The 24,328-nt window shown below is 45.3% G+C and overlaps 1 protein-coding gene across 3 annotated transcripts in view; it reads left to right on the forward strand.

Annotated features, from left to right (window-relative positions):
* Nucleotides 1–24,328, forward strand: part of LOC120247355 (general transcription factor II-I repeat domain-containing protein 2B) — a 58,245-nt gene that overhangs the window by 22,148 nt on the left and 11,769 nt on the right. For 2 of the 3 annotated variants that reach the window (XM_039255216.1, XM_039255218.1), the window contains exons 7-12: nt 887–941; nt 1,734–1,777; nt 4,325–4,402; nt 11,177–11,233; nt 15,350–15,412; nt 22,806–22,883. In XM_039255216.1, the coding sequence (XP_039111147.1) occupies nt 887–941; nt 1,734–1,777; nt 4,325–4,402; nt 11,177–11,233; nt 15,350–15,412; nt 22,806–22,883 (375 nt within the window). The remainder of the gene's footprint in view (nt 1–886; nt 942–1,733; nt 1,778–4,324; nt 4,403–11,176; nt 11,234–15,349; nt 15,413–22,805; nt 22,884–24,328) is intronic. The other variant, XM_039255217.1, reaches the window with a different exon arrangement.

Below are 24,328 nucleotides of genomic sequence, written 5' to 3' on the forward strand. Positions count from 1 at the left end.
GCACTGTGGGGTGGGGAGTGGATGGAGGGCGGACAGCCGTTTCTCGTGCTCCGGAGACTCATAGTCTAGAAGCAATGAGACTGCCCCACAGAGAGCCAGGGGTGACCCGGGGTCTTTCCAGGACGGCTGGCGGAAACCCCACAAGTCCTGGGGAGGGTTTCGAGGTGTGCGCTCAGAGGGGCTTTGCGGAGGCACCACGTGGCTCTCAGCACACTGGTTCTGCCGGAAAGCCCGTCCACACAGCCCAGGCAGAAGGTAACGTGGCTGGGTGTTTGACGCCGAGTTTGAGAACCCAGGGCACTTCATAATCTCCTTAACTTACGATGATGAAGGAACCAAAAAAATACTGATTTTTCCAGAAGCGTTTGGAGATCCCCCTCTGCCCACTGCTTATTTCCCCAGATTATTAATCTGGAGCGTAGTTGGAAACTGTGGGCCATGCCTGTCTGTGAGAGACCAGGTCTGGTCCAAGAGGGTGCTGTGCTGAGACTACATAGGGACAGACAGATGCCCAGGGAGGGGGGTGCAGAGTTCGCAGGCACACGCAGGAGCACACAGGGCCTGGGCCACTCACAGAGCAGTCACTTCCAGAGCAATGGAAAGTACCCAGAATTCCCTAGCTCATGTTAAAGGGCAGCCCTGAGGGGGAGGGGCGGCAGGTGACTGAGTGACTGTGGCCCCTGTCGACTCCTCATCCCCCACTCTGCCCACACACATGGCCCCAGGACACGGGGCTGCTTCGGATCAGTCTCTCCCCAGTATATTCTGTAAAGGCCTAGGCTGGAGTTCTGTCCTCTCTGTATGTACTTTCACGTTACGTGCCTCACGTATTGTCATTTTCAAGGTGTGGAAAGGGGCTAGTGTGTGTCTTCTTGTGCCTGCACAGGTGGGTCTATGGTGGTCACAGATGCTAAGAGATCAGTGGCGTCACCAAGGGAAAGGTAAGGGACATAAAGAATAAAATCCGCATCTAACCCCAGAGTGTTAGGTTTTAGACCATGGAAAGTTTCCCTTGTTTTGTTATGTATTCTTTTTTTTTTTTTTAATGTTTTTTATTTATTTCTAGGAGAAAGAGAGAGAGAGAGACAGCGTGAGCAGGGCAGGGTCAGAGAGAGAGGGAGTCACAGACTGAAACAGGCTCCAGGCTCTGAGCTGGCAGTCAGCAGAGAGCCTGACGCGGGGCTCGAACCCACGAACCGCGAGATCATGACCCAAGCGAAAGTCGGACGCTCAACCGACTAAGCCACCCAGGCGCCCCTTGTTATATATTCTTTATTTAAAAGGATGTTTGGGATTTTAAGGCTATGTTCAATGGACACCTTTAGTTGTATAACACATTATTAAAAAAAGTTTTTTAATGTTTATTTTTGAGAGACAGAGCATGAGCAGGGAAGGAGTAGAGAGAGGGAGGCACAGAACCTGAAGCAGCTTCCAGACTCTGAGCTGTCAGCACAGAGCCCGACGTGGGGCTTGAACCCACGAACTGTGAGATCATGGCCTGAGCTGAAGTCGGACGCTTAACCGACTGAGCCACCCAGGCGTCCCCTGTATGACAAATTATTAAGAAAGCGAACGTCAAATTAAAGAGTTGGTTTTGCGTTGAGCTGGCTGGTGGGGAGGTAGGACGGCATGGAGTTCTGGAGGTTGGGGGGTTTGAGCACAGTGTGTCCAGTTCTCTGTGCTCACTTGTCACGCGGCTGGCTTGTGTTGACAAGGTTCCCTTCTGCTTTCAGCTGTGGCCCCATCAGTGTGAAAACGGAACCCATGGAAGACTCAGGTAAGTACACTGGTGCTTGTAGAGTCAGGTATTTGGCAGGTTATCATTTGACCCCTTTCTTTTTGTTTTACTTCTAAAACATGGACTCTCAGTAAACTAAGAATGAGGGGGGAATGCTTCCTCAGTTTGATTTTTAAAATCTACAAAAAGCAGACAGCTGACCTCACACTTAGTGGTGAGAAGCTAGAAGTTTTCACACTGAGATCAAGAACAAGGAAGGATGTCCGCTCTGGCACTTCCTTCCAGCACCGCACTGAAAGTCCTTGCTGATTCAATGGGACAAGAAGAGGAAATAGAAGGCTCACAGATTGGGGATGATGAAAATAACTGCCTTTGTTCACAGGCGACACGGTCATCTATATAGACAGTTCTGGGGCGCCCGGGTGGCTCAGTCGGTTGAGTGGCCAGCTCTTGATTTTGGCTCAGGTCATGATCTCACGGTTGTGGGATCGAGCCCCACGTCGGGTTCCGTGCTGAATGTGGAGCCAGGTTGGGATCCTCTCTCTGTCCCTCTCCCGATTGCTCTCTCTGTCTTTCTCTCAAATAAAAATAAATTTTAAGAAAATCCCAAAGAATTGACCAATGAAAGGGGTGGTGGTGATTAGGGCACTAAATAACCTCAACAGGGGCCTTATCCCGGCCTCCCCCTATTCCTTAAAGAAAGAAAAATAGTAGTAATTAGAGGGAAAATGTTAAAAGGTCAAAAAAATATTTTAGTTGCAAATGCTTGAGGGATGGGAAAATCTTTGAAAGCATTAAAAGTGCAAAGGTTAGAAAACTAAAAATAACCAAGTACATAAAACCAAAATTCAAAATCAAGTCAATAAAATTGGACACAGGCTGGGGTGCCTGGCTGGCTCAGTCGGAGGAGTGTGTGACCCCTGCTCTCAGGATTGTGAGTTTGAGCCCCATGCTGGGCATAGAGCTTACTTAAAAAAAAAAAAAAAAAAGAGTGGTACCTGGGTGACTCAGTTGGTTAGGCATCCAACCAACTCTTTGATTTTAGCTCAGGTCATGATTTCACGGTTGGTGAGATGGAGCCCCAAGTCAGGCTCTGTGCTGACAGGGCAGAGCCCACTTGGGATTCTCTCTCCCTGCTCCTCCCCTGCCAGGCTCACTGTCTTTATCTCTCTCTCTCTCTCTCTCTCCTCTCTCTCAAAATAAATAAACTTTAAAAAAAAATAGGCCTCTTTTTTTCTTTAAGCTCTACACCAAATGTGGGACTTGAACTCACAACCCCGAGATCAAGACCTGCACACTCCTCTGAGTGAGCCAGCCAGGTGCTACGAGGCCTCTTTTTTTGATTCCTCCTTTTGGAGATGTGGTTCAGTTTAAAGAAAAATATGCTCACTGTTAAACATGACTCTACCTTGGATTTCACAATGCCGTTCAAATTCATCTCCAGCTGCCTGCCGGCTCCTGAGAGCCTCATTTCTTGTGATGTTTCCGCACCACTTGCTATGCAGAGCATGTGTTGAAATGGTTTTGAGTTTCACATTTCTCTCTTTCTCGTCTGTCTTTCCCTCCCTCCCCAAAACAGAGAGGCTTCAAACAGCGATCAGTCTTTCTGACAACTCCATGCATTGGCTGGGCACCCATCTGCTCCCACCTGCCCTCGCTCCTGGGGCTGAGGCCACTGGGAGAGCTGGGCCTCTGTCCGCTTGGCCTCACACCCTCCTGGAGGCTGGCCCAGGCGTGTGTTCATGGCAGCTCAGATCCGAAGTCGCAGCACTTTCTAGGACTCAGCTCACGTCCTGTTGGCCAACGTGCCGTTGGCCAAAGTGAGCCACATGACGAGGCCCAGCTTTACCAAGCAGAAAAGTAGCCTCCACTTCGAGAAAAGAGCAGGGGAGGGGTACCTGGGTGGCTCAGTCAGTTAAGTGTCTGACTTCAGTTCGGGTCACGATCTCATGGTTCGTGGGTTGGAGCCCCGCGTTGGGCTCTGTGCTGACAGCTCGGAGCCTGGAGCCTGCTTTGGATTCTGTGTGTGTGTGTGTGTGTGTGTGTGTGTGTGTGTGTGCGCGTGTGCACGCGCGTGCGTGCGTGCCTGGAGCCTGCTTTGGATTCTGTGTGTGTGTGTGTGTCTGCCCCTCCTCACTCATACTCTGTATCTATCTCTCAAAAATGAATAAATGTTAAAAAAATTTTTTAAAAAGGTGACATGTGCAAACGCAGGTCCCATTGGAGAAAAATATTTACCACATTTTACATAAACGCACATATGTAGGGAGCTGTATGGAAAGGGAAATTTTTCCCAAAGTGGGAACTAGACCTTCTTCCCTTCTTTCCCTCCCTCCCTCCTTCTATTCCTTTCTTCATTCTTCTCTCCCTTCTTCCTTCTTTCCTTTTAATATTGATTTTATAGTGTTTTGTTTCTGTTTCTTATATTCTTATACAGGTAAGCCGTTTGTTCAGTGTGTGAGCTCTACAGTGTTTTGCTGACAATCACATTGCTCTGTTAATCAAGGAAGAGACTAGAAGCTGTACCAGCCGGTCCTACTTCTCTGTGGCCTAACCTATGATTTTATGATTTTTTTGCTTCCAAAGGCACAGCACTGAAAGCAACAGCTGTGTCAGTCAAGAAGGAATCAGAAGATCCTAATTACTATCCATATAATGTGCAAGGTAATCCCATTTTATTTTAATTTTCTTTTCCAAATGTTTGTGATAGAAAATTTTTTTGTTGTCGTACTTTTTAAAAGCAATTTATTTTGAGAGAGGGGGGACATAGAGAGCGAGCAGGGGAGGGGCAGAGGAAGAGGGGAGACACTGGTCCCAAGCCGGCTCTGAGCTGTCACGCAGAGCCAGATGTCAGGCTCGAACTCGCAACCACGAGATCATGACCTGAGCCGAAATCAAGAGTCAGATGCTCAACTGACTGAGCCACCCAGACGCCCCTGAGATGGAAAATTTTAATTAGCCCCCTTCTGAAAAACAGGCTGAAGCAATATGTTTACTAGGATCTAGCATACTGCCATTTAAAGTAGAGCAGTTTACAGTTATGAAATGGCATTCAGCCTAAATCCACATGCTTCAAGGCAAATATGAAGGTAGAGGTATTCCGGTGCATTTTACCTGAGTTTGTTGAGCACTCTTATCTTTTGTGTTCCAAAATACTTCCCCCAACCCTCTCCTGTCCTGTGTGTCCCCTAAGTTACCAAGAAAATATCAAAAGATCAAATAATTCAGGTACCCCTTCTTAATATTTGCTTCGTTGATGTCGTACAAGTTAAACAGGGAGCAGCAGATGCTGACTAGCGGCACAGGTGGGTGGTCTGTGCCCTCGCCTGGCTTGGTCCTCTCCCCAGAGACCAGACCCCTGCTGGACCCCAGCACAGTACCAGTTTGATGGCATGGTGTTGTGGGGGATGGTTCTAATTCCTCAAACATGACCAGGTTTGAAGTGCTTCTTACAAAGTCTTAATTTTGAAACTTTCCTGCAATATTACAGAGCCCTGCAACTTAGAAGGTTTTTCGGGGTGCTGGGTGGCTCAATCAGTTGAATGACCCACTCTTGGTTTTGACTCAGGTCATGATCTCAACAGTTTGTGAGTTAGAGCCCCATGTTGGGCTCTGTGCTGACAGAGTGGAGCCTCCTTGGGGTTCTCTCTCTCTGTCTCTCTCTTAAAATAAATAAATAAACTACTTTTTTCGAAAACTCTGAAGACCGGTGAAAGTGTCCATTGTCGCGGCACCTGGGTGGCTCAGTTGACTGAGTGTCTGACTTTGGCTCAGGTCCCAACCTTACGATTCATGTGTTTGAGCCCCGCATCGGGCTCTGTGCTGACAGCTCGGAGCTTGGAGCCTGCTTCAGATTCTGTGTCTCCCTCTCTCTCTGCCCCTCCCACGCTCAGGTTCTGTCTCTCCCCAAAATAAGTAAACGTCAAAAGAAATTTTTTTTTTAATGTTTTTTATTTATTTCTAGGAGAGAGAGAGAGAGAGACAGCGTGAGCAGGGGAGGGTCAGAGAGAGAGGGAGTCACAGACTGAAACAGGCTCCAGGCTCTGAGCTGGCAGTCAGCGCAGAGCCCGACGCGGGGCTCGAACCCACGAACCGCAAGATCATGACCTGAGCGAAAGTCGGACGCTTAACCGACTAAGCCACCCGGGCGCCCCAAAAGAAATTTTTAAAAAAGGAAGTGTCCATTGTCATTGCTCAGTCCTGGGCCAGTCCCCCCCCCCCCCCCCCACAGCTGGCCTGCTGCAGTCCCCAACCATTTCCAACCCATCCTACCCCTGGGCCTCCACTCATTTATTCTCTGAGAACGGGGTCTGCCACTTCCCTCCCCCGCCCACACGTCATCTCTGGCTCCTCATCGCCGGAAGAGCCCCAGTTCCCCGCAGTCACCCTCCCTCGGCTCTTCAGATGCAGCGCTCCATCTGATTCTGTAAACATGCCCCGAATTCTCCTCCCATCCAGCGTGTATGTGGGCCGGTCCCTACATGTGCTTCCGTTCTGGCTCTGCAGACTTCTGGCAAGTTCCACCCTCTTTCTGGGTATAGTCAGAGCCTCAAGTCCAGCAGGGAGCCCCCAGCTCCCGAACCACAGGGAGCACCTAGTGTGGCCTGCCTGTGTTCTGTTTATGCTCTTGATGGGGACAGTCCCAGCCAGTGGCCAGCTCCTGGTGGGGAGACACAGCATCTCATCCCAGCCCTGAGCCCCAGCGCCCCGAGCTCAGGGCTTTGCACGCATAGGCACTCACATGTGCTTGCTGAACTGAGGGTGTTGCCTCTGTTTCTAAGTCACTCATGTTTTTTTATTTTATTTTATTTTATTTTTATTTTATTTTATTTTATTTTATTTTTTTATTTTTAAAGACACACATATATATATGTGTGTGTGTGTGTGTGTGTGTGTGTGTGTTTGTGTGTTTATAAATATATATATATATATATATTTTTTTTTTTTTTTTTGAGAAGAAGAGCATGCATGTGCCCATGCGAATGGGGGAGGGACAGAGGGAAAGAGAGAGAATTCTAAGCAGACTCCAGACTTAGCACAAAGTCCGACAGGGGCTTAGTCCTACAACCCCAGGATCATGACCTGAGCCAAAATCAAGAGTCAGACACTAAGCCAACTGAAGCCCCCAAATCACTCCCATTTTGGGAAAACTGCATGTAATTACATCTTGACTCCCAGGAACATATTTTTCAACTGAAATGATCCTGGCAGTTTATCAAAATGTGTACAGTCAGGAATATAAGATACTTAAAGATTCTGCTCCCACAGGCAGCAGGGAAATAAACGATTAGGTAGATGTACCTACAATCATTCCATTTCACTTTTTCAGAAAGCAGCACATTATTTGAAGAAGAACATTTACATTGAATGTATAATTTGTAATCTTTCTCCTGCTTGGTTTGGAAACAACAGAACTATCCAAGAGATCTTTTTTTGTACAAAAGCTCCTTAAGTTGGGTCCCTTCCTTCTTGATGCCAAAAGGGTTAAAATCAACTGACATCATGGACTGTATTCCATAGTTGAATGATTTTGCAACCATTTAGGTAAAGTACTCACATGTTGAAGTACTGAGGTCTTTATGTATCTTTTAAGTAAAGGAGAAATGTTTCAATCCATAAAGACAACAGATGTGACCTGCTCAGAATGGCAAATGTCTGCTGTGGCCCCACTGGGGCCCAGGAGCTTGGGCAAGGTTTATACGAGAGTCTGACTCCCCACCCCACCCCACCCACCCCGGACCTCACACTCCATCTGCGGCTCAGACCTCTCAGAAGACCCCCAGCACATATACGACTTGGCCGTCATGGAGGCCATGAGGTCCTGGAAGTTCTTCCCCGTGGGCAGGGACCCCCATCTCCACAGCTCCTCGAAGTGTAGAATGCACACGACAAGCTTTGCTGAGGTGCACTGTGCCCAGGCTCCCCAACGTTGAGAGTATCCACACCATTTGGTTTTTCCCCCCGACTGACACTGAATGTTTTGGGGGAGGAGCCTTCCAGGCAGAGGGAAAATGGACACAAAAGCCCAAGATCAAGGAATTAACGTCTTTTCCACATCACATCACTCTTGACTCCTGTGCTTCCCCATTCCCCCTCTGATTACTCTGAACCCTGCAGGATAATGCAGAATACTTTCATTTTCTGAAGGTCAGCTCACAAACAAACTTGATTCCATCTACAACCTTAAGAGCCTCTTGCCATGTTTCATAATAGATTCACAGGTTTGGGGTGTCTGTGTGGGGGCAGCCATCTGCCGACCACAGGTACCGAAAATTAAACACCAGCATTAACCTAGATGAAATGGACAAACTACTGAAACTGATCAGAGAGAAAACACAGAATGTGAATGGTCATAAAAGGAAAGCGAATTAGTCATCAAAAAATTTCCCACAAATGATGGGGCGCCTGGGTGGCTTAGTCGGTTGAGCGTCCGACTTTCGCTTAGGTCATGATCTCGCGGTTCGTGGGTTCGAGCCTCGTGTCGGGCTCTGTGCTGACTGCCAGCTCAGAGCCTGGAGCCTGTTTCAGTCTGTGACTCCCTCTCTCTCTGACCCTCCCCTGCTCACGCTGCCTCTCTCTCTCTCTCCTAGAAATAAATAAAACATTTAAAAAAAAAAAAATTTCCCACAAATGAAAGCTCAGGACCAGATGACTTCACTTGTGAATTCTACCAAGTGTTTAAAGAAAAGTTAACACCAGTTCTTCACACACTCACCCAAAAAGTAAAAAAGGAGAGAAAGCTTCCCAGCTATTACCCTGATCCCCAAACCAGACAAGAAACAACAGAAGAACAGGAAACTAGAGACCACTATCCCTTATTAATATCCATACAAAAATCCCCAACAAAATACTAGCAAATGAGTCCAACAACATATAAAAAGGGTTCTACATCATGCCCAAGTGGGATTTATCCTAGGAATGCAAGGCTAGTTCAACATATGGAAATCAATCAGTAGAATACAACATAGTGGAATAAAGGACAAAGCCACATTACTATTCAAACAGATATAGGAAAAAAGGCATTGGACAAAATTTATATAATGAAAACAGCAAACTAGTAGTTGAAGGGAACTTCTTAGCCTAATAAAGAGCATCAACAAAACCCTACAGCTAACATCCTGCTTAACCAAAAGCTTTGCCGAAAGAAAGGATGATTATTCCTGCCACTTTCTTTTCAACAATAGGTACTAGAGGTTCTAGGCAAGACAATTAGGTAAGAAAAAGAAAATGGCATCCGAATTGGAAAGGAAGAGATTAAAACTGTTATTTCTTTTTCTTCCTCCCTCCCTCTCTCTCTCTCTCTCTCTCTCTTTGAGAGAGCATAAGAGGGAGAGAGAGGCAGAGGAGGAGAGAGAGAGAATCTTAAGCAGACTCCACACTCTGCATGGATCCCAACACAGGGTTCAACCTCACAAACTGGGATCATGACCTGAGCCAAAATCAAGAGTCAGACACTTAACCAACTGAGCCACCCAGGCACCCCTAAAACGATTTCTATTTAGAGATGACATGATTTGTGTTTAGAAAATTCTAAGGAGTACATACACACACTTATTAGAACTAATAAATGAGGTTAGCAAAGTTGCAGGATACAAGGTCATCATACAGAAATCAGTTGTATTTTTATATGTAGGAAATGAATAATCAAAAATGAAATTAAGGGACACCTGGCTGGCTCAGTTGGTAGAGCATGTGATTTTTGGTTATGAGTTTGAGCCCTATGTTGGCAGTAGAGTTTACTTTAAAGACATGAAATTAAAATTCCATTTACAATAGCATTAAAAGTACTTTAAAAAATAGACTACTTAATAATTTTAACCAAAGAATTGCAAGCCTTGTGCGCTGAAAACTTTTATAAAACATTGTTTAACAAATTAAAGGAGACCTGAATAAATGGAAAGATATTCTGTGTTGATGGATTGGAAGACTTTCTGAAGATTCATATGGAAATTCAAGGAACCCAGAATAGCCAAAACAATCTTGAAAAAGAACAGAGTCAGAAGACCCACATTTCCTGATTTCAAAACCTACTACAAAGCTACAGTTAACTGTGGTCCTGGCATAAGGATAGACAGTGGATGTTCGATGGAGTAGATTTGAGAGTCCAGAAAATCAGCCTTTATAGTTAGTTGATTTTCAACAAGGGTGCCAAAACAATTCATTGGGGAAAGAATAGTCTTTTCAAAAAATGGTACTAGAATAGCCAGATTTCTACATACAGAAAGATCTATTTGGATGTCTACCTCACACCATATACAAAAATTTAACTCAAAATGGATCAAAGACCTAAATGTAAGAGTGGAAAACTCTCATGCACTTGGAACTCATAGACACAGATGTTTTTGACCTTGGATTAGACAGTAGTTTCTTAGAACAGCCAAAGAAAAAATACATTAAACTTCATTAAAATTAATAACTGGTGCTTCAAAGAACACTATTAAAAAACTAAAAAGACCACCCCCAGAATTAGAGGAAATATTTGCAAGTTATATGTTGGGTGAGGATCTCATATACAGAATAAGAACTATTTTAACTGAACAACAAAAACACAAACACACTATTTAAAAATGGGCAAATGGGGGTGCTGGCTGGCTCAGTCAGTGGAGCATGTGACTCTTGATCACGGGGTTGTGAGTTCAAGCCCCACACTGAGTATAGAGATTACTTAAAATCTTTAGGGGCCCCTGGGTGGCTCAGTCAGTTAAGCATCTGACTTTGGCTCAGGTCATGATCTCAAGGTGCGTGAGTTCGAGCCCCGTGTCGGGCTTAGAGCCTAGAGCCTGCTTCAGATTCTGTGCCTCTCTCTCTCTCTCTCTCTGTCTCACTCTGCCCCTCCCCCACTCTCACTCTTATCTCTCTCAAAAACATAAATAAACATCAAAAAAAAAAAAGCTCTGGAGATCCCATAGTGGGGAAAGGGAAAATGGGGGGCACAGAAAACCAGGATACAGAGTTGTTGACCATTGGCATGAGGGAAGGACACATCTCTGTTTTTGTAGGCTTGAAACTTCTCGAAAGTGCAGATAAAACAACAAAAACATAAAGGATCATTTGTGTGAATTTTTTTTCAAGGAGTCGAAGTATTTTTCATGCACATTCCTGTGTGGGCCCTGAACTGCTTGCATCATTTTAAATGGGTTCTTGTTTCGGGAACCTGGGTGGCTCAGTAGCTTAAGCGTTTAACTCTTGGTTTTGGCTCAGGTAACGATCTCACGGTTCATGAGTTCGAGCCCCGTGTTGGTTTCTGTGCTGACACTGTGGAGCCTGCTTGTGATTCCATTTCTCCCTCTCTCTGCCCCTCCGTCACTTGCACTGTCTCTGTCTCTCTCAAAATACATAAATTTAAAAAAAATTTTTATTACTTAAAATAAATGGATTCTTGTTTACATTTTGTATTTCACCCGTTTTAAATATTCGTATCGTTTGCTTCCCTTTCAGAAAGCCATAATCCTTCTGGGAGCAGTGAAGTAATAGACATGGAATTACCGATGGAAGGTGAGAAAAGCCAGGCATTTTATCCTTTTTTTTTTTTTTGGTTTTGGTTTAGTTTACAGTATTTTGCAGAGAACACAGTCTTTTAAATACCTATGACACGTGTTTGAAACGAAGGCAGCTTCCTGGCATGCCTTCTTAGAAACCCAGGTGAGCCTTGGCCCTAACATGTGGCACTGGGAACCCTAGCACTCTCTTCCTTCTCCGATCTGTAAGACATTCTGCTTAAAGCACCTGGACTAGAGGGTGTGTGGTAAGAAAACTTTACACCTGTGCCATTTGTTGTATTCCATTTTGTCTTCTTGAATGGGCATACCGAAATTCTTTTTTTTTTTAATGTTTATTTATTTTTTGAGAAACAGAGAGAGACTGAGCATGAGCAGGGGAGGGGCAGACAGAGAAGGAGACACAGAATCTGAAGCAGCGTCCAGGCTCCAAGCGGTCAGAACAGAGCCCGGCACAGGGCTCGAACTCATGAACTGCAAGATCATGGCTTGAGCCAAAGTTGGACACTCAACCGACTGAGTCACCCAGGCACCCCAATTTTTTTAATGTTTATTTATTTATTTTTGAGAGAGAACATGTGAGCAGGGAAGGGGCAGAGGGAGAAGGAGACACAGAATCCAAAGCAGGCCCCAGGCTCTGAGCCGTCAGCACAGAGCCCGACGTGGGGCTTGAACCCATGAAGTATCAGATCGTGACCTGAGCTGAAGGTGGACACTTAACCAACTGAATCACCCAGGCGCCCCTATTTATTTATTTTTGACGGTAGTTATGCAGAGAGAGAGAGGGAGAGAGAGAATCCCAAGCAGGCACAGGGCTGGAATCCATGAACGGCGACATCATGACCTGAGCTGAAATCAAGAGTTGGACACCTGACTGAGCCACCCAGGCACCCCTGTGGTCATTTTTAATAGCTTCTGTGATTTGGAGGCACTTGAAGTCTTTATCACGGGGGACGATTCCAGTGGTCCCTGAACATTGTTCAATTCTCTGACCTTAAAAAGCGTTGATAGATTTTGCCAGAGGACACACAGCATTGTAGTCTTAGAATTGTTCTTTTCATTCACGGAATCAATCATCTTGAGCTTAATTGCTTTAAACCAAGAAGACAAGGCCATTCTGTCATTATTCAGCTCCTGTTCACTTTTCTGAATTATACATTTCTTGTTATGGTAACAAGTATGTAAAATTCACCGAGTGTGTGGCTCAGTTGTGTTAAGTGTGTTCGCATTGCTGCGAAACAGGCCTCTGGAACTCTAGTAGATCTGTCCCCACAGTCCCCGGTCCACCTGACGTCTCTGTGAGTCTGACCGCTCTGGGTGCCTCTTGTGAGTGGAATCACAGTGGACTGTGTTTGTTTGTTGGTGACCGGCTTATGTCATTCGATTTAACGCCCCCAGGGGCTCACCCGTGTCATAGCGTGTAAGGACAGGATCCTGCCATTTACTTTTCGTTTCTGACTCCTCAGCTCCTTCTCTGCCCTTTCTGGATGTTGGAGACGACAATTCTTGCAAATTCAGTTTCAGTGTGTTCCTCCCTGACATCATTTTCTTTCCCTTTGGGGAAGCCCATTAAGACATTGGGGGCACCTGGGCAACTCAGTCGAATAATCGTCCGATGTGGCTCAGGTCAAGATTTCACAGTATGTGAGTTCGAGCCCCAAGTCAGGCTCTGTGCTGACAGCTCAGAGCCTGGAGCCTGCTTAAGATTCTGTGTGTGTGTGTGTGTGTGTGTGTGTGTGTGCGCGCGCGCGCGTGCGTGTATCTCAAAAAAAATGAACAAATGTTAAAAATTTAAAAAAAAAAGGGAAGAAAGAGGAACACCTACATGGGAACCCGCATAGAACTAGTATGGAGTGAGAGTCAGAAAGATGTCACTGGATGGTGGTCTTTGAATACTTTGTTTTTGAGGAGATTCTTTTTTTAAGAATTTTTTTTTCTAGTAATGTCTTCACCTAACATGGGGCTTGAACTCACAACCCCGAGATCAAAAGTTGAACGCTCTACTGACTGAGCCAGCCAGCAACCCCAAGAGATTTTTTATTATTAGAGAACAGCAGAAAACCCACTTATGACAAAGCTGGGTCCGTTTGATTTTTTTTTTTCTTTAACTTTTTAACTAGAGATTCACAAAAAGCTGCACGAACAGTCAAGGAGGTGTGGTGTGCCTTCACCCACTTCCCACAACATTAATGTTCTATTACAATAGTCCACTATCCAGGGGCGCCTGGGTGGCTTAGTCGGTTAAGCATCCGACTTTCGCTTGGGTCATGATCTCGCGGTTCGTGGGTTCAAGCCCCGCGTCAGGCTCTGTGCTGACTGCCAGCTCAGAGCCTGGAGCCTGTTTCAGTCTGTGACTCCCTCTCTCTCTGACCCTCCCCTGCTCACACTGTCTCTCTCTCCTAGAAATAAATAAAAAAACATTAAAAAAAAATTAAAAAAAAAAAAAACAATAGTCCACTATCCAAGTAGCTAATTGGTTTTGAGCCTTTCTCCCTCACAAACAATTAATGGAAGCTTTCTTTTTTTTTTTTTTTAATGTTTTATTTATTTCTAGGAGAGAGAGAGAGAGACAGCGTGAGCAGGGGAGGGTCAGAGAGAGAGGGAGTCACAGACTCTGAAACAGGCTCTAGGCTCTGAGCTGGCAGTCAGCACAGAGCCCGACGCAGGGCCTGAACCCACGAACCGCGAGATCATGACCTAAGCGAAAGTCGGACGCTTAACCGACTAAGCCACCCAGGCGCCCCTAATGGAAGCTTTCTAAAATGAGCCAGAGTTGGGGGAGATCGTCCAGCCAGGCTTCTGTCTGTACGTCGAACTTCACAGGTGTGTCGTAATTCTCGCAAACCAGAAATATCAGTTGTGCCTCCATGTCCTAACAGACTGAGTCCTGGGGGCCCCAGAGCACAGGGCTTTATTTTATCCCCATGATTCCTGATAACAAGGAAACACTATGACCACAGGAATTCCATTAGATGGTTGGATATTCTGTGTCCGCTGGCGTGGGTGAGTGGGTGTTGTGTTAGAATATCCACAAGTTTCTTCTCTCCCCTTATCCCTTATAAGGTTATCCTTTCTTACCCTGTGATCCCTTTTAAAGTTAAAATTACAGGGGCGCCTGAGTGACTCAGTTGGTTGAGTGTACGACTTTGGCTCGGGTCATGATCTCGCAGTTGATGAGTTCAAACCCTATGTTGGGCTCTGTGCTGACAGCTCAGAGCCTGGAGCCTGCTTCAGATTCTGTGTCTCCCTCTCCCTCTGCCCCTCCCCTGCTCATGCTCTGTCTCTCTCTGTCTCAAAAATAAAATAAACATTAAAAAATTTTTAAAGAATTTTTTATTAAAAATTTAAAAATTAAAAAAATTTTACTAAAATGAAAATAAAATTAAAATTACCTTCAGGGGCGCCTGTGTGACTCAGTCAGTTAAGCATCCAACTCTTGATTTTGGCTCAGGTCATGACCTCATGGTTCATGAGTTCAAGCCCTGCATCAGGCTCTGCCTAGCAGCACAGAGCCTGCTTGTGATTCTCTCTCTCTCCCTCTCTTCTTCCCCAATTGTGCTCCCTCTCTCTCAGTAAGTAAATAAATAAACTTTAAAAATGCCTTCAGGTTTAAGGGCGCCCAGCTGCATGCGGCCCTTGATCTCAGGGTAGGGAGTTCGAGCCCCACAGTGGGTGTAGAGATAACTAAAAAAATAAAAAATAATAAATAAACATTTTTTTAAAAATTACTTTCATGTTTATACTCTCTGTGTGTTAAGTATGACACGTGTCTAAAATGCCAAGAGAATGGGGCGCCTGGGTGGCTTAGTCGGTTAAGCGTCCGACTTTCACTTAGGTCATGAACTTGCGGTTTGTGGGTTCGAGCCCCGCGTCGGGCTCTGTGCTGACTGCCAGCTCAGAGCCTGGAGCCTGTTTCAGTCTGTCACTCCCTCTCTCTCTGACCCTCCCCTGCTCACGCGGTCTCTCTCTCTCTCTCTCCTAGAAATAAATAAAACATAAAATAAAATAAAATAAAATGCCGAGAGAAGCTACTCTTTGGGTAGAGGAGCAGTAGAAGGTTGGGACGTGAGATTACATAATAACAAATGTCATTTTAGACTTTTTTTTTTTCAAGATTCCACTCCACTTGCCCCTTCAGACGCATGTGAGGACCCCGAAGCTGAGGTGAAAATTGAAGGTCAGTTTCCAGAACCCTACTGCTGAGTGTGGTGTTCATCCGTCCCTGAAGGGGTTATTGTGGGGGAAAGATGGACACTGGCATGGGGGGGTGAGGGGGGTGTGGGAGGCGTGGAGGTGTCTGTGTTTATGGCTGTGTGTGTCTGTGTATTAGTGTGTGTGTATGTGGGGGGTGGAGGGGTGTGTGTGTGCGTGTGTGTGTTTTACGCCATGCAAATCAGCACCAGACTCTGCTCTGTCCCGAGTGAGCAAAGAGAGAAGGGGGATGGGCAGGGAGGGCTGCACATCCCTCGGAAAACGCACCCTCTCCTCTGCTAGACAGATAAAGAGTTCTCGGATGACTACTGATCGGGCCTGGAAATAGTCAACTCTGTTTGACTGCAAGTATCCAAAGGAAGTCAAGTTCAAAGTGTGGTTTTAAAGAGATTTATGTTTTAAGCTCCACCACGTAAGATAATTTTCTTTCAAAGATTTACAAACTGACACATAATCTCTTCGGGTTTTGTTCAGATGTCTGTTTAGAAACCACATCCAAGGGGCGCCTGGGTGGCTCAGTCAGTTGAGTGTCTGACTGTTGGTTTCCGCTCAGGTCATGATCTCACCGTCCCTGAGTTTGAGCCCCTCCCTCTTTCTTTTTTTTCCCCCTTTGCTTGTTTTTTTTGTTTCTTATGTTCCACATATGCGTGAAATCATATGGTATGTGTCTTTCTCTGACTTACTGCACTTAGCATTATACTCTCTAGTCCATCCATGTTGTGGCAAATGGCAAGGTTTTTTTTTTTATATATTTATTTATTTGGGGGAGAGTGCAAGTGGCGGAGGGGCAGAGAGAGGGGGACAGAGGATCTGAAGCAGACTCTCTACTGACAGCACAAAGCCTGATGTGGAGATCAAACTCACAAACTGCGAGATCATGACCTGAGCTGAATTCAAATGCTCAACCAGCTGAACCATCTAGGTGCCCCAAGATTTCATTCTTTTCTTTACGGCTGAATAATATCCCATTGTATGTATACACCATGTCTTCTTTATCCATTCCTCTATGGATGGACACCGGCTGCTTCCATAATTTGGCTATTATAGATAAGGCTGCAATAAACATCGGGGTACATGTATCCCTTTGAATTTAGCGTTTTTGTGTTTTGGGGGAAAATACCCACTAGTATGACTACCGAATTGTAGGGTAGTTCTATTTTTCATTTTTAAGGAACCTCCATACTGTTTTCCACAGTGGCTGCACCAGTTTGCATCCCCACCAACAGGGCAAGAGGGCTCCTTTTTCTCCACGTTCTCGCCAACACTTGTTTCTCTTATGTTATTGACTTTAGCCATTCTGACGGGTATGAGGTGGCATCTCATTGTAGTTTTGATTGCATTTCCCCTGTTGATGAGTGACGCTGAGCTTTTCATGTGTCTGTCGCCCATCTGGATGTCTTCTTTGGAGAAACGTCTGTCCACGTCTTCTGCCTGTTTTAATTGGATTATTTATTTTTTGGGTGTAGAGTTGTATCAGTTCATCATATATTTTGGATACCAAACATTTATTGGGTACGTCATCTGCAAATATCTTCTCCCCATTCCGTAGCTTATCTTTTAGTTCTGTTGTTTTCTTCACTGTGTAGAAGCTTTATGTTTTTATGTAGTCCTGATAGTTTACTTTTGCTTTTATTTCCCTTGCCTCAGGAGACATTTCTAGAGAAATGTTGCTATAGCCGATGTCAGAGAAATTACTGCCTTGCCCTCTTCAAGGATTTTTATGGTTTCAGGTCTCACATTTAAGTCTTTTATCCATTTTTTTAATTTCGGGGTATGCTGTAAGAAAGTGGCCCCGTGTCAGTCTTTTGCATGTTGCTGTCCAGTTTTTCCAACACCACTTGTTGAAGAGACTGTCTTTTTCCCATCATATATTCTTTCCTCCTTTGTTGAAGATGAATTGACCATATAATTGTGGGTTTACTTCTGGGTTTTCTGTTCTATTCTGTTGATCTATGTGTCTGTTTTTATGCCAGCCCCACACTGTTTTAATTACTACTGCTTTGTAATATAACTTGAACTCTGGAATTGTGATGCCTCCAGCTTTGATTTTTTTTTCAGCATTGCTATTCAAGGTCTTTTATGGGTTCCATACAAACCCTAGGATTGTTCTAGTTCAGTGAAAAATGCTGTTGGTAGAGATTGGATTGGTTTTGGTAGGGATTGCATTGAATCTGTAGATTGCTTTGGGTACTATGGTCATTTTAACAATATTTGTTCTTCCAACCCATAAGCATGGAATGTCTTTCCATTTCTTTGTGTCATCTTGAAATTTTTTCCTTGGTACTTTATAGTTTTCAGAATACAGGTATTTTCACCTCTTTAGCTAAGTTTATTCCTAGATACTTTATTGTTCTGGGTGCAGTTGTAAGTAGAATTATTTTCTTAATTTCACTTTCTGCTTCTGCATTATTAGTATACAGAAATGCAACAGATTTCTGTGTGTTGGTTTTGTATCCTGCGACCTTAGTGAATTCATTTATCCATCCTGGTAGTTTTTTGGTGGTGTCCATGGGGTTTTCTGAAGACAGTATTGTGTCATCTGCAAATAGTGAGAGGTTTATTTCTTCTTACCAGTTTGGATGCCTTTTATTTCTTTGTGTTGTCACATTGCTTGGGAGTCCTTTTTATTTAGAGATAATATTATGTCCCGTGAAATGCCACAAGGTCTGAGTTGATTGGGCCACAATTAGGGGAATTTTGATTTGAATGAATGCTCCCACCTGAACTTGATTCTTCCATTTGTACTTCATGTATTTGAATCCTAAAAATGGTCTCATCAAGTTAATTGTGTTGGGGGAAACTCCCTCTCGTCACTATTTTTTTTTAAATGTTTTGTTTGTTTTTGAGAGAGAGAGAGAGACAGCATGAGCAGGGGAGGGTCAGAGAGAGAGGGAGACACAGAATCTGAAGCAGGCTCCAGGCTCCGAGCTGTCAGCACAGAGCCCAACACGGGGCTCAAACCCACAAACTGTGAGATCATGACCTGAGCCGAAGTTGGACACTTAACCGACTGAGCCACCCAGGCACCCCATCACTATTTCTTTTTTAAAGTTTATTTTATTTTGAGAGAGAGTGTGTGTGCACGAATTGGGGAAGGGCAGAGAGAGACGGAGGTAGAGAATCCCAAGCAGACTCCATGCCATCAGCGCAGAGCCTGATGCAGGCTCGACCTCACGTACTTCGAGACCATGACCTGAGCCAAAATCAAGAGTCAGCCACTCAACCATCTGAGCCACCCAGGCATCCCTCATCACAGCTTATAACAGAGAAAAAATGGGTGCGGATTAAGTGCCCAGCAATTAGAGAAAGGGTTGTGGCCATCCGCTGGGAAAGATGCTCATGGCCACTCAGACAAAGCTATCTGGCTCAAGGTAAGTTAGAAACAAAACAGATGGAGACTCAAGTCCTAATTTACAGCAGGATCTCAATTTTATTTAGAACGAAATGTTATATAGAAAGAGAGACCTTAGGAGAAAATACAAAAAAAAAAAAAAGAAAGAAAGCAAAACCATAGCAACCAGATTTGGAATTACATGTGATTCTACTTCCTTTTTCCTTTCACCGGTTCCCCCTCTCCACAGGAAGTGTAGATTCCTTAAGAATTAGGGGGAAAGTCAGGTCTTGACTGGGGACCACTTCTCTGCGGGGTGTTAGCCGTGACGGCTCTATTAGAAATTGTGTGGCGACACCATCAGGGTAACTGGACTCAGAGGAGATGCTTCCTGTCCGGGAACTATATCCCCGAGCCACAGCCAGCAGGGTAGATGGATTTTCCCTTAGACAGTAGATTCGTGCTGATTCACTCATACCTGAAGTTGGTGGGGCCAGAGTGGGTTTAAACATTATATTTACAGGGACACCTGTGGCTCAGTCGGTTAAGCGTCCGACTTCGGCTCAGGTCCTGATCTCACGATTCTTGGGTTCGAGACCCACGTCGGGCTTTGTGCTGACAGCCAGCTCAGAGCCTGGAGCCTGTTTTCGGATTCTGTGCCTCCCTCTCTCTCTGACCCTCTCTTGCTCATGTTGTCTCACTCTCTCTCTCAGAAATAAATAAAATATTAGAAAAAAAAGTTTTTAATAAATAAATAAACATGATATTTACATTGCCCAATTTCAGAGCCATCACAGGGCCTCAGTGTGGCTTCCAGTATCCCCCATTCTGAGCCATACGGTGAGGGCTTTTTTTCCCCTTAAAACCCCACAAAAGGAACCCCTGAAATTACCTTAAATGCTCTTTATTGTGGTGAAACTAATATTACATAAAATTAACCATTTTATAATAAACGATTCTAAATGTAGTACATTCCGTAACGTGTAGTACATGCGCGGTATGGGCAACCACCACCTCCTCTCTTGACTTCCAAGCATGTTTGTGTCCCCGGGAGGAAACCAGTACCCGTTACCGTCCTCCCCATTCTTTCCTCCCCCGGTCAGGGTCATCCACCAATCTATTCTGTCTCTGGATTTACCTGTTCTAATAAGTTCATACGGCTGGGAGTGCACAGCGTTTGACCCTTGGGGCCTGGCTTCTTTCACTTAAAATCTCCAACGTTCGGGGTACTTGTTGGCTCTGTCGATTGAGTATCTGACTTCGGCTCAGGTCATGATCTCATGGTTCATGAGTTCAAGCCCCGCATCGGGCCTGCTGCTGTCAGCACAGAGCCTACTCTGGATCCTCTGTCCCCCTTTCTCTCTGTCCCTCCCCTACACACATGCTCACTAACATTTTAAATATTTTTTTTAATCTCCAAAGTTCATCCATGTTGCAGCTTATGACAGAACTCCCTCCCTTTTTCAGGCTGAATAATGTTCCACCGTTTATGTACATCATGGTTTATCTGTTCTCCCATCAATGGATGTTGGGTTTGTTCCCTCAAAGTACTTTTAAGAATAGAACATAGAGGTGTCTGGGTGGCTCAGTGGTTGAGCGTCTTGCTCTTGATTTTAGCTCAGATCATGATCTCATGGTTCATGGGTTCAAGCCCCACATTGGGCTCCATGGTGTCAGTACAGAGCCTGCTTGGGATTCTCTCTTTACCTCTCTCTCTGCCCTTCCCCTGCTTGTTATCTCTCTCCCTCTCTCCCTTTCTCTCTCAAAATAAACATTTTTTAAAAATATAACATAGCAGAACATACAGAGTTGTCGACTCACTGTGTTGTACACCTGAAACTGACTCTGTGTGTCAACTCTCCTTCAATTAAAAAAGGAAACGGAGTCGCCTGGCTGGCTCGGAAGAGGACGGGACTCTTGGTCTCAGCTTCATGAGCTGGAGCCCACATTGGGTGTAGAGTGTATTTTTAAATAAATAAGCTTCTGTTATTTTTATTAATGTTTATTTTTGAGGGAGAGAGCAAGAGCGAACAGGGGAGGGTCAGAGAGAGAGGGAGACAAGGATCTGAAGCAGGCTTCAGGCTCCGAGCTGTCAGCACAGAGCCTGATGTGGGGCTTGAACCCACGAACCGAACCATGAGATCATGCCCTGAGCTGACGTCAGATGCTTAACCAGCTAAGCCACCAAGGCGCCCCTGGGTAAGCACTTTTAAACTAACTTACAGTTGAGCAGTCAATTCAGAAAGACTCGTTGTTTATGTACAGTGACAGTTTTAGGAGATTTAAGCTTTACACCCGTTCGTGAAAATACCGTCCATTTATTTGAAATGTGCAGGGCCATGAAAATGAATTAACTGCCATTTATGCATTAATTACAGTTGGATTTTGATTAGTTTTCAAATCGTGCTTGGTGTGTTTTATGACAGATTTTACATTTTGAAGTGTCAGTTGTTTTTTTTTTTTTAAGTTTATTTGGGTTTTTTAAGTAATCTCCATATCCAACGTGAGGCTCGAACCCATGACCCCAAGATCAAGAGTCACATGCTCCTTTGACTGAACCAGCCAGGGGCCCCTGGAGGAATCAGTTTGGAGGATGAAATGTTAGTACTTCATCCAAACATAATGCCTTATCTTCTGGCACTGTCTCTTAATAGATTCTGATGACCCAAATTAGTTCTGGGCTTAATGCAGGCTCGACAGTGTAAAGTGCCCTGTAAGATTTTTTTGTTTGTGTGTTTGTTTGTTTTTTAATTTGAGAGGTGGGAGGTGGCGAGGGAGGGCAGAGAGTGAGAGAGAATCCCAAGCAAGCTCCACACTTAGCATGGAATCCGACACGGGGCTCGATCCCACAACCCCGGGATTGTGACCTGAGCTGAAATCAAGACTCAGCCACTCAACTGACTGAGCCACCCAGGTGCCCCGGGAAGGTTTTTCTTGCTTCAAGTTGATGATGGAAACTGACCGTGGTTTCAGTAAGCTCTTAGTGTTCAACTAGGTTGTTAAGGATCGGGCTTTCAGGACCTACTAGATTTACCAGAAAAATTAGTCATTTTGAGGTCAAGAGTTGCAAACTTTCCCACATTTCCTCCCCAGATTCTGTTTGAAGCAGCCCCGGGACACTGAGGGAGAACCTGAGGGCTTTTGTTGACGATGTGGCTCCTTCTGTCCTTTTGAGGTCTTGCTCTTTACATGCAGAAAACCACGGGGCACCTGGGTGGCTCAGCTGGTTAAGCGTGCAACTTCAGCTCAGGTCATGATTCGTGGTTCGTGAGTTTGAGCCCCACATTGGGCTCTGTGCTGACGGCTCAGAGCCTGGAGCCTGCTTCAGATTCTGTGTCTCCCTCTCTCTCTGCCCCTCCCCTGCTCGCTCGCACTCTCTCTCTCAAAAAATAACGTTACAAAATTAAAATAGATGCAGAAAACTAGATGCCAGATGATTGATCATTCACAGAACACATGGACTGAGCTTTGAATTCTCAAGGGCCCAGAAGCATTCCTTTACATTTTCCACATCCAACTTTGGTTGTCTTTATCGATTGACGAGTAAACGTGACAACGTCCACTCTGTTTTTGCTATTTTAACCCTGTCTGGGCCTTTCCTTGACTGTCTGTGAAATCATTTTTCAGGAGGTGTCTGCTGCTTAAATGTCCTCATGGACATTTATGTGTTCTTTCCTCTCCCCTCCCTTTAAAGTGAATAATAGCAAAGGAAACGCACCTTTATTTTTATTTTTTTTTTAGGAAATACACTTTCAAACATCCCTTTTAGATGAAGTTGTACCGACTGATTCATGAGAGGCTCTGAACTAAATGAAAACAGTTACGCTCTTTCCCCTGTGACCTTGACAGTGAATTGCAGAGACCCAGGTGTCAGTCAGTGCCATGCCACCTTGTTATCCTGCAGCTAATTGTTCTCCAAGGCTTTAAAACTTGAATCTGTGCTCCTGATCAAAGTAGCACCTTGGCATTTTTAGGGGAGAATTGACCTAATTTTCTTCCAGTTCTAAGTTTCTGTTTCTGCTTTTAGGAAGCACCAATTCCTCCAGTATTACAAGTTCTGCGGCAGGTGTTGAAGACCTTAACATCGTTCAGGTGACAATTCCAGGTACGGAAGCTTATCTGGCTTTATCATAATTTACTTTCTATGTTTCCTTTGTTCTATCTTTTTAAATTATGTTTTAACATTTATTTATTTTTGAGAGACATAAAGAGACAGAGCACAAGCCGGGAAGGGGCAGAGAGAGAGAGGGAGACACAGAATCCAAAGCAGGCTCCAGGCTCCACGCTGTCAGCACAGAGCCCGCGATTCAGGGCTAGAACTCACAGACTACAAGGTCATGACCTGAGCTGAAGTCCGACACTTAACCAACTGAGCCACCCAGACACCCTCCTTTTGCTCTGTTTTAACCGTTTTGTGACATGGGTTAGTCCCTTGGAGCTGGTGTTTAGTTATTTATTATATTTTGCTTCACCCTGTCAACTAACGAATGACAATTCATGAATATAAAATACAGATCGTCACGCACTGAATATCTCGCTTATACTGATAGGGAAAATCTGCTGCAAGATGGCCGACAGGACGAATAGGAAACACCTGCCCTGATTGATGACGAATGCAGAAGTAACGGGCTATAAATTGTTCCCTCTGCTGATGGTAGGTGCTCAGACCTCTGGAGAGTGTTCTCCTCTGAGCCCACCCGTGTAGGATAAACCCCCTGCCTTCCAAGCTCTCCGAGTGCCGCTTGGTTCTTCCGCCGGGTGATCCAGACCAGATTCCACATTTGGTTCCCTGACGGGGAAACCCATCCGCGCTGGCCTGTTGTTGCCACCGGTTTGGGAAAATGGTGAGGCGGTGACGGAATGAGGAATGGCGAAGGAGAAGGCGTGCCCTGATTTCGGCCGTCTCCCGATCAGCCACCTCGGGCCGGCCCCGCTCCGCCGTTCCCACTGGACTCGAGGAGACTTGGCAAGTGAGGACCTGGACCCGACGTCGTAACCCGGTAAGGCCTGGGCCCTGAGTCTGTCCTGTCCGGCCCCACCCTTAGGGTGGAAGGGGGAGCCGATCACTCCCCGGAGACCTCAGTGGTCTCATCTGTAGGAATTCTGTGGGAGGGAATGTGATAACCTCTGGTGTGTATGTGGGTGTGACTGTGCCACTCGGTCTGGCTTGCCTGTCGGGTTCAATTCTGTGGCTCCACAGGTGGGGACCCTTAAGGTCCCCAGAAGCCTACAGAGTCTGAGTGGGCCCGTCTGCGATTCATGGTGAACGGCATACAGTCTATGGCGGCATCAGAGTAGTTTCCGATCGTAAGTCACAAAGCTGAGGCCGCTACGGCTAAGCATCACCTAAGTTCCTTCGGGACGCGGTCAGATGGGCATCTGACTGGTCTCCTCAATGAGAGGGGGCACCCCTACCCCTTTGCCTTTGTGACCCTGCCTCATGGGAACATATGGGGCTGGGACAGAGCAAACCCACAGTTCTTGAAATTATGAGAACTTTGAGAAGGGGTTTTTGGGAGACTATGTAATTAAGATGACCCCCAGCAAATT

The sequence above is a fragment of the Hyaena hyaena genome, unplaced genomic scaffold (genome assembly GCF_003009895.1).
Source record: "Hyaena hyaena isolate Hyena2069 unplaced genomic scaffold, ASM300989v1 scaffold_514, whole genome shotgun sequence".
In the NCBI taxonomy this organism is placed as follows: Eukaryota; Metazoa; Chordata; class Mammalia; order Carnivora; family Hyaenidae; genus Hyaena; species Hyaena hyaena.